At 42.4% G+C, this 11,021-nt stretch overlaps 1 protein-coding gene across 1 annotated transcript in view; it reads right to left on the bottom strand.

The window, feature by feature from the left end:
• SKAP1 (src kinase associated phosphoprotein 1) overlaps positions 1–11,021 on the bottom strand; it is a 359,819-nt gene that overhangs the window by 22,695 nt on the left and 326,103 nt on the right. The window contains 3 exon segments of the mRNA XM_042781101.1: positions 690–790; positions 7,108–7,110; positions 8,672–8,719. Of these exon segments, the coding sequence (XP_042637035.1) occupies positions 690–790; positions 7,108–7,110; positions 8,672–8,719 (152 nt within the window).

Here is an 11,021-nt window from a genome sequence, read left to right as displayed (position 1 = left end):
TGTTGTTGTTTGCCGTCGAGTCGGCCCCGACTCATAGCGACCCCTCCTTGGGTTTCCGAGGCAGTATCACTACGGAAGTAGGATTGCCCAACCTTCCTTATAAACATATGTGTGTGTGTGTGTGTGTGTGTGTATGTATTTAACTTTTGTGATTTGGGTGAAAGTTTACAGAGCATATCAGTTCTCCATTCAACAATTCACGCTCATTTTGCTTCATGTCATTGGTTGGAATCCTCTCAATGTAACAACACTCCTCCCACTTCCTCTGTATTTTCCATTTTCCTAACCCTTCTGCCTTCTGAACTTTGTCCTTGGGCAAATGCTGCCCTTTTGATCTTGAATGGTGGTTCTAAGGAGTGTGTACCTGTCTAGAGTTATTGTTCACCTTGTAAACCTGTCTATTGTTTGACTGAAAACTGAGCTATGAAAGTGAGTCCAGTTCCAGGTCTGAAGGGTGACCAAGGGCCATAGTCTCAGGGGTTCAGCCAGTTTCTATCCAACCAGTAAGACTGGTCTTTTTTATGATTGTGATTTTGTTCTACATATTTCTCAATTAACAGGAATTTATGTTTGAGGAAGCCATGTAACACATACAAGTGAAATGTATGAAATAGGGCTCATTATGGTGACTGTATTATCAAGAGTGAAAAAACTGACTTTTGATCCAGTCCCACATTCTATGTCCTTACCTTGCTCAGAATTCGGATGAGGTCACCCCGCTGGAAGGAGAGTTCATCTGGCTGGTCACCATGGCAATCCCATAGGCCCTGGTAATAACTGGCATAGTCCACTGATCAAAGAGAAGAGAAATCAAAATGAAAAGGACTGTGACTTTCCCAAGGAGCCCACATGTTTGCTACAAATGGAAACCAGGGTTCTGATATTGCCCCCAGGAAACCTGTGATTCAGGGGAGTCGGGATGAGATATAGCCCAAAACTCAGCTTCAGTAAAGACTGGCAGAAGAAGATCATTGACTAATATTAAATATTTACAGATCACCCCACTAGGATGCTATTCAATAATATGATAAATATACTTATTTATTAATAAAAGAAAATCCGGCAGGGAGTTTTTCACTTGGTTTGTAAATAAGTAGCTCAAAGAGGTTTCCTGCCAGACTTTCTTGATCCAGGAAATCTCAGCTCCCCAGTACTTCTCATTACACACTTGAAGGAACGAAGTAAGTCTCAGACTTCTGCTTACTTACAAAGGAGGCTGAGTCAGCCAGCTTCCGCATTGCAGCCTTGCATCTTGGCCTCCTCTGTTATGTAGGAACTTCCTCCTGCGTCCTTCCCACCCAGGTACTGTATGATCTAATCACCAATAAATATTGAAACGAATGACCCCGTCTTTAAGTGGAACCAAGGGGGTGTCTCATCCATTACAACTAAATTCGGGGTGGGCTGGCCCTTTTCCAGCATCTCATTTGTAGACCCTGAACATGTCTGCCAAGATTTATCTGCAAGCCCCCAGGGAACAGAAACCAAAGTGATCTGCATTAAAAATGAAAGCAACTGAAGACGACAAACCGAGCTTTAGAAGCAGCTGGAGAGATTTACTGGGCTTCTCAGCAAGACTAGATGGCAATGATGCCACAGGACAGCCATCGATTCTTAACAATGAAGAATCTGTATTGATCTTCTTCTACCCGGAAAGGTTAAACACTAGATACCAAGTGGGAGAGGGTCTGGGGATCTGAATGGCAGGAGAGCTAAGGCCCCCTAGGCCAGTGATAACATGGCAGGCTCCCTGTTCCTCTGAATGCTCCGTATGAGAGCTGTAAACAGACACCCTACCAAAGATAAAATCCCTGTTGATGGGAGTCAGGAACCCTGCATTCTAATAGAAATTCAAATGATTTTGGGGGACTGTATTTTATGAGTTTCCCCCTTTCCCTTCCTTTGTCTTGATGCTCTTGTGAGCGGTGATGGTACTGACTGCTGAGAATGGGGATAGATGGGAGGTAGGGGGACAGTGAGGGAACAGAGGCCTTGGCTATATTTGCCTTTTTTTCTACTCGTTTCTCTTCCTAACTTATAAGCAGTTCAAACAATAAAGGCATGTTGTTGTTGTTTTTATGTGCCGTTGAGTCGGACTTGACTCATAGCTACCCCTCCTTGCGTTTCTGAGGAGGTATCACTATGGAAGTAGATTGTCCAACCTTCCTTCCGAGGAGTGACTGGATAAAGGCATAGGGGAAAAAAAAATCCCTATGTGTCTCTGGAAACTTTAAGACCTTTAGTAGGGAATCTTAAAGGGCATAAAAACAGGAGAGATGGAGTTAATATAGTTAAAACTCGGATATTGCAAACAGAAATGAAAATGCCAACCACACAGAAACTTGAGCATGTTTTCTTTACACAGAAGATTGTTTGTATATGCAGTAGACAATGGAGGGCAGCAGACAAGGAGAGTACAGAGAAAACATTCTGCCACAGTAAGAAAATGTCTGGAAAAAAAGACATTGTGAGAAAAATGTTAACTATTGAAAAGACTAAGCATAAATTTTTTGGAATACCAGTCTATGAAATAATAGAAAAATGAGTCCCTGAAAAGTCAAAGTAGTTTTCCTGAAGGATATATTAATGCACTTTCAGTTATAATGCAGTTGATTAATCTTCTCAAGATTTTGACTGAATTAAAGAATAAAAAATATACTGACAGCAATATTCTTCATGGATTTATGGTTCTTCATAGATTTCTATGGCATAGGAAATGACTATAAAAATAGATTTTTTGAACATAATTTGGTATTTTTGAACAGTAAGAAGACTGACAAAGTTATCTGAGCAATCAGATAGTCACTGCACTATTGCCGCCATAATGTGTCTGGCTGTGGGCTAGCTCCTATGATTATGGATACGTTCTGGGCATACATGTGAAAAGTGATCTGCTACTGGGTAGACAAGGAAACTGGGGAGAGCAGCTGGAAACAGCTTGTTCTAAAAACATAAAAAAGAAGGCAAGAAGCTAGGAAGAAAACCTGATGCCTTTTCTAGGAGAAAATGAAGACAGAAAAAGACCTTCAGTTCTTCAGAAGCTTGTTGTTGTTGTTAAGAAGCTATGGGCCCAAAACTCAGGAATCCGGGAGTGAGTTTAGCCTAGCCTTACACACATAGGTGATGAGAACCAGAATAACAAGAAGACAGTTCTAACAAATAAGCAGAATGAAGGTCTAGACACAGAAAAGGCTACACCTGGTTATGTCAATGGAGGCATTCTGGTATTGGGGAAATGAGGGAGTAATTCCTTAGCTGGACAAGACTCTTGTCTAACATGTGGGATTTGCATTTATGGGTAGGTATACATACAGCTTTACTAAATTCATTCCTTGGCAGTCAACAAATACGTACCTAGTACCTACGAAGTGTCAGAGACTGTGCTAGACACTGGGGATGATGCAGTGAGCCAGACAGGGTCCCTGCCCACAGGGGTTACTATCCAGTAGGAAGACAGTTATGGAACAAATAGTTATATAAACATTTATTTATTTAGGATTGCAAGATGTCTGTCAAGAAGTTGAGGATGCTGTGAATAATAGGGTGTCTAACCTAGTCTGAGGAGTTGGGGAAGGGTTCTCTGAAACTCTACCTGCGTAACAAAAACCTGGCTGAGTGGGTGTTATTTGAAGGCCTGGAAGAGGGGAAGAGGTAAGGCTGTTGTTTTTGTTATGTGCCTTCAAGTCAGACCCAACTCATAGTGACCCCTCTTTGGGTTTCCAAGGCAGTATGACTACAGAAGTAGATTGCCCACCCTTCCTTCCAAGCAGTGGCTGGTGGGTTTGAACCGCCAGCCTTCTGGTTAGCAGTCAAGTGCCTTTGGCACTACGCTACCAGAGCTCCCGAGGTAAGGCTGAGGGGGCCTTTATTCCTGAAGTTTGGCCCCAAGAGAGAGCTTGAAGGCCCCTAGTGAGAGCTTGAAGGCCCAGAAGTCTATAGGGCCAGTCCAGCTACTCCCTTAAACTTGCCCGGCTCATCCTATGAGCGTGCTATAGAGCAGTGAGAGGAATGGAGAGTCCGAGAAAGGCTGGCATCTGTGAGCTAGGCTTAGGTTCTTTAGGTTTACACTTCTCTGGCAGCAGTCTGAGATCAGAAATGGTGCAGCATTCTGACCATTTAATTAATTCAAAAACATCCTCATTCTCATTTGGAGGACATTATTCCATCTAATTATTTTTTTTTCCAGTCTGTCCATTTGGAATGAAAAACAAAAGAATAAAGCTTAATGCCAGCATTTCTCAATGTCTCTCCAAAAAACGTAACTCTGCACTAAATAAAGCCTGGTAATTCAAAAGCAAAGTACTAATATATTCAGCATAAAACAGACAGAGGACCTAGAGCAATAATGACACCACTAATAACTAAAACAGTTATAACAATTAACAACAATTACAATGATAGAGAAGCTAATGGGTATGATCACTGCATTTAAATTGCTAGTAGAGCTGAAAAGGACTTTTTCTATAGAAAAAAAGGGGCAGCACCTTATTGTTTCTTTATCTCATGTGAGAGAAGCTAAGCTCCAAGCAAATAAAATCCCTAGGAAGAATAGCAACAGACCAAGTTAAAAAAAGTACTGTTTTCTTTCTTTTCTAGGTATTTATCGGACAGCACTGTCATTTCATGTCAAGTTCTTTATAACCGGTGATAGTCATTTCTCCTGGAACTGAGGCCAAGCTGGTGCTACTGTTGACAGAGTCAATATTTGAAAATTAGCCTCTATGATGTGCAGAGTTCTAATGTAAAAAGGAGAATACAACCTGTGTTCTTTTTGACACATATGTGTCATATGTCACCTTGGGCTTTTGTTTGGGGGAGGCTGAGTTCCAGAATTCAAGCTGTGACCAGAAAAAAGAGGCTAAAGGTAGGACAGCAGGTTGTTTATCATTTTCTTGATGAGTGAAAGAGCTGTGCCAACGAGGCCTGGCACTGGGTACAACCACTTAAACAGTTATGGGAAAGAGAAACAAAATGAGAAGACAGATAAAGCCAGTCATACCAGAACATGGTGTGCTGAGACTTGGACAAAGAAGGCCAAAGTAGTGGCCCTACTGAAAGGGACTTGAAATGTTCAGCCCATTAAAGCTGACACTATCTCATGAACTCTTTCAGAAGGAAAGGTATGAAAAAAGTCACCAAGCTCCACTTACTAGGGACACCAGAGCAAGAAGAGCAACTGAACAATGCTACTTGCTTGTTTTTATGGTCCTTTCATTTTGACTTTCGAAGTTACTGTGGTCTTTATTGTTATAACATGAAGTGAGGAACATTCAGAGATACTGATTGTCATCTCATTTGCTCCTTTTATTGGGCCAAAATTTAGCTGATGATCAACCAGTGTTTGGCTTCCCTCTGCTTTTTTAGTGTAATAATTCGCAGCATTGGTGGCACTAAGGTAGAAAGGAGTCCTGGGGTTGTACTTGACGGCTATCTAAAAGGTTGGAGGTTTGAGTTCACCTAGATACACCTTGGAAGAGAGATCTGGCAATTTACTTCCAAAAAATCAGCCGTGGAAAGCCCTATGGAGCACAGTTCTACTCTGATGCACAAAGGATTGCCATGAGTTGGAGCTGACTCAACAGCAACTGGTTTAAGGTGAAGAGTACCCTGGAGATGTAATGCTCATAAAAAAACCAAACCCACTGCCATTGAGTTGATTCTGACTCACAGCAAACCCCGTTGGGTTTCCAAGGCAGTAAATCTTGATGCAAGCAGATTGCCCATCTTCCATCCACAGAACAGCTGGTGGGTTTGAACTGCAACCCTCTGGTTAGCAGTCAAATGCACTAGGCACTGAGCCACCAGAGCTCCTTGTAATGCTCATAAGTGACCATTTTCTGCCCTCTATAAAAACTTGGAGCTCTGGTAGCATAGTGGCTAAGACACTTGCCTGCTAACCAGACGGCTGGCGGTTCAAACCCACCAGCCACTCCTCGGAAGGAAGGTTGGGCAATCCTACTTCCGTAGTGATACTGCCTCAGAAACCCAAGGAGGGGTCGCTATGAGTCGGGGCCGACTCGACGGCACATAACAACAACAACAACATAAAAACTTGGAGTCCTTGTTGGCTGAGTATGCCAACAGTTTCAGAGCAAAAATAACCTGTCTTAAGATCTTCCTTGGTCAGGGATTTGACCTATCCAAGGATGCCTCCAGACTGCTTTTTATTCGACATGACACAACCAAGCAAATGGCAAATAATTTTAATGTAAACATCACAGAGTGAGTTTTATTTTTGGTTATCTGGTTGTTACCTTTTCATGGTAAGGAAGGCAAAGCAGCTCTCATCACCGAAGATCCTTCAGTAGTTTTAGAGTGTTAAACTAATGGTTGGAGTTTAGTGAAAATCTGAGGTGTTGAAGAGTCACTCATTAAAATAACCCTGTTACTAACAGTCATGCTGCAAACTGAGCTCTTTATAGATTGAACAATCAATACTACAAGGCTGTGATAGATTTTCTAGGTAACAGGATAAAATAAAAGAAATTACATCTTATAGGGTCGTTAACACCCAATAAGGATAAACTGAATTCCTTTCCTCCCTCTTCTGATAAGATCTAGTTGGGCCTTAAAAATGTTAGCAATTCCATTAGGAAATTCAGGGAATAGGATATACGGAATGGTGGAGCCATATGAATATATGAAATGGCTAGCCATAGTATCTTCTAGGTGAAAAGAAATGATGGAAAGGACAACTTGCTTATAAAAATTTTTCCCAGCAAGTGTGTAACACCTGAGAAAAACGAAGTGAATCAAAGTTGTCTATGACTTAAGAATTCACCACGGTCCTAGGGCCCTTGTCTTCTACATCCCTTCATGGGGCTGCCTGCCCCTCTCCTGGACCCCTATATTTCATTGTTATAAAGCTCAGTGATGACATTGGGATGTTACATATTTGTTGTCGTTTCTATAGCTCCTTAGGAGAAAAAGCACTGTATAAATTCAATAAACAAATAAGTAAACACAAATAATAAAAATTCCTGCCTCAGATTCTGCAGAGAGCGCGAAAAGCCCTCCTTTGCTTTTTAATCACGAAGTCACCAATCACTGTAACTGGTGGGAGGTATAAACCATAGAAGCATATTTAGAGCTTGCTATACTTACCACCACCTATTTTGGAGGCAGGAAGCGTGAGGAACAAAAGTTGCTTTTTTTTTTTTTAAACACAACAAAACAAAACAAAAAACCTATGTGAGTTATAGCTGTTGGGACAGTTCAGAAATAAATGTTCCCTCACCCCCCAGAAAGAACCTGAGAGAGAGGCAGAAGGAGGAAATGAGATGAGGGAGGAGTCTGAAACGGAATTTTAGACTTCTGCCAGAAGTCTGTTGCTTCCTGAACAGAGGTTATATGAAAACAGCCGTAGGAATCTTACAGTTACTCCATTCAAGCTGTCCACATGAAGTGTTTCTTTCCTGCTCTAGTGATGGAAATTGGTTGAAAAAAGATATAAGTGGGAGAAAGGTTGATCAGGAAACAGACTTACTGTTGGAATTCTGTACAGCAAGTAGAAAACAGTGTTCTGAAGGATTCGGGATCCCTGGATAGGCTTCCAAATGGACTTCACTGTCTGTGTTAATTCTGATGAAGTCCCTGAAGCTGCGCTACCATTTGTGCATCACCTCTGCCTCGGCTGCTTTCTTTCCCTCTCGCTTTGACACAAGACTTCTGATGCCACCTCTCCACTGTGTTTTCCCTCTGCTGGGGGAAGCTGGGCCCTTCACTAAACCTTTAAGTATTCACTTCCTGTAACGGACAACCAAGGAAAGGGGGCTTTGGTGAATGGTAAAGAAGAAAAGAACACGCCCAAGCGAGAAGGAGAGAGGACAAGGGGTAAAGGTAGGGCCAGAGAAACAAAGAGGGTGTGGGGGAAGAAAAGAACTCATAAGCTTAAGATTTTACAGAATGTCTAGGCCAACAATCAGTAATATCTGAATCGGCCACGATTTGGGCCCTGCTGATGGAATGAGCGTCCTTGAGGTGGCCCCTGCAATGCACAGCATTCCTTCACTGACAAGGAAGGGACAGGCCCTTGGTGGGGTTTCCACCACTTAAGAAAGCTTTAGAGGGGTTATCTGACCCTAGAAACGATGGGCTCACTAACAGCCTGAAGCACGGCTGACAGTCTGGGATGAATAAGATGTAATTCTGTATTCAACAAACCTGTTACATATTCATTTCTAAATGTGCCTGGAATCAAACCAGGCCATCAGAAGTCAGCATCACCAAGTGGTTCTATCCTTCACCCCATGTTCACTTCTCAGATCTGACACATTTCCATTCCCCGCTGAACTTGTAATCTCCGGGCCTCTCAGACAGCAGACATTTCCATTCCTCCCATTCTCAGTCCTCTGATCTCTTAGAGATGAGGCGATTCTATTTTCTCTGAACTGATTTAAGAAATCTGATAGGAAAAAACAAATAATCTGGTTTGGCTTCTCCCTCTCTAGGATAAATCTGAGCTCTTCTGGGAACATTAATTAAAGTGAATGGGTGGCTGCTTTTAAAGTGAAGCTATTCCCTAGCCAGTTGTCTTCTTTGGGACTTTTGGGGTGGACACATCAACCCTCTGAGTTGGTGGGCTCGGTGACGCTTTAGCCTTGGGGCAAGGGTTTTCTGCAGTGGAAGCCCAACTGCCTTAGCAGCACCTGTGCTTACACAGCTCTCCTACCTCTCCGCCGAGCGCCGACCTCATCCTCAAGCAGATCATGCTCTTCATCTGAGGGGATGAAAACGATCACCATTAGCAATTAGGTGTTGACAGTTTCGTGTTCTTTATACTGATGGGTCTCCTTGCCCTAGCAGAGCTCATCACCATCTCTTCTTCCAGAGAATTGTAATTATCATGTTTTTTATTTTTTGTAATCATCTTTCACCTTCAAACTGGCCCTCTTTTCCTCCTCCTCTCCCCATTCATTATTCACAAACATTTTAAAGTGCTTATGATATGCAAGGCACTGACAACAGGAAGTGTTGCAGACACTGGCAGAGTCCCTGCCCTTGTGGAGTTTCTAATCCACTGGATTATTTAGGTGCCTCTGGTAGCATAGCCCCTAAGGCACTTGACTGCTAACCAGAAGAGTGGTGGTTCAAACCCACCAGCCACTCCTCGGAAGGAAGGTTGGGCAATCTCCTTCCCTAGTGATACCGCCTCAGAAACCCAAGGAGGGGTCCCTATGAGTCTGGTTGGACTAACAGCACATAACAACACGGTTGCCTAGTGCCTGAGGCATTTCATCGCTAACCAGAAGCCTGGCGGTTCAAACCCACCAGCCACTCCTCGGAAGGAAGATTGGGGAGTCTACTTCTGTCGATTGCCTCAGAAACCCAAAGAGTCGAATCGGCTCAATGGCAATGATTTTTGTTTTGTTTTGTTTTGTTTTTTGGACCACCAGAAAGCTCTCCTAATCTTTTTACTCAAACGCTCTTTCTCCTCCTTAGCTTCTCTTCAAAATTCATTATCTCCATGAAATCATCCTTTCTGGTTTTAGGCACTCCACAGTTAGGGGGTGTGCGTGTGTGTTTTATGTGAAGTGCATATTTAAACTTTGGTGATTAATTAGCCTTTAATGTATCAATCTTCGTTCAGTTGTAGCTGAGGCTAGTCGTGTACATGATTTTATGTTCCTAGTACTTGGGGCTTGTAGCTATCTTTTTACTATTGTTATTCGGCCTGCCTTGTTCATCAGAGTGTAAGATCCTGAGGGCAGTTGGAATTGTCTTTTAATTAATTGCTATAGGTACAATTATGGGTTCTAAGTCAATGTTATTGTCTAACTCCAGTCTAAGGGTGATATGGTAAAAATCACGATGTGATTGGCCTAAACTTCTTACCTTCACTAACCTGTTTTATCTCAGTTTTCATGTTACCTGATAAAATGGAAAGTGGACCTTTATAAAGAAACCACGAGTACCAGAGCCACATCCGGCTAATTTATACTTAGAAAAAAAATGAACAGAAATGCACTTACTCTTCTTCAACCCCCCCCCATCACGCTCTACACAGACACATTTACACAGTCAATGTGGTATACAGTAAACACATTTGGAGAGCTGAAGGCTCAGTTTCTTCTGCCTACATTTATTTTTCTTTCTCTTTCTGGGTCTTAGGGCACTTGCCTGTCTTGCTTTGCCATAGCTATGTCTTAACTGAACGTTTGAGGAGATGGCCTGGGCGCATTCCTTTTTTTTTTTTTTTAATGTAAGGTTTATAGGGTAATATGAGGTCTGGTGTGTCAGACTGGGACAAGTAAACTCCAAGTTCATAGGTAAGCAGAAACAACGTATCAGTATGTTAGAATACTACAGAATACTGAAGACGTAAATTATTTCACATAAAAAAAATGATACCATTCCCCACAAAAGTAAAAATTAAGGGATTCATACTCTGGGGAAATAAATCACCTGTTAGCAAGAAAAAGTAAAGTACACTTGCCCTACAAGATGCTGTGGGCAATGGAGCTCTCTGACCCAGCTCTTATCTTCATGAAGAGCTAGCAGCAGAGAACTTTCTACTTACACCTGTAGTACACCCCACCCCCAGCCCCAGGAATAAAGTTGTGGGATAATGGAGGAGTGAAATCGAATACAGGAAATAGATCATGCTGAAATAAATCACATGAAACATCATCCTTTGCACATTGTCTTCTCATTACTTACCCACTTCCTTCCTTCCTCTGCTATGGTGCTTTTCCTTTTTGACGTGGGGCTAATCTCACAGGATTGAAAACACTAAAACAAGAGTTGGTATGTCCTCACTTTCAGACATACCCAATCTTTTGGACAGGGAGCAGCTCTTTTGCTGACACCAAACAACTCAGTCACAAGGACCAATAACTTGCTGTGCTTAGGCACTTTTGCAGAGAGTTTATTCTACCTCTGCTGTCTGAGCGCAGCTGTCTCTTCCTCCCAATTCTAATCAATGTAAATTGGGTCAGATCTCCACTGTGAATTACAAATTGGATCCGAAGTTGGAGGGTCACCGTGCCTGCTACTCCACCTCCTTCCCACCACCATTAGAT

This window comes from Orycteropus afer, unplaced genomic scaffold, assembly GCF_000298275.1.
Source record: "Orycteropus afer afer isolate SDZICR_OR568_19922 unplaced genomic scaffold, OryAfe1.0 scaffold00085, whole genome shotgun sequence".
NCBI lineage: Eukaryota > Metazoa > Chordata > Mammalia > Tubulidentata > Orycteropodidae > Orycteropus > Orycteropus afer.
Note: the sequence above shows the minus strand (reverse complement) of the source record. Positions and strands in the feature narration are given on the sequence as shown.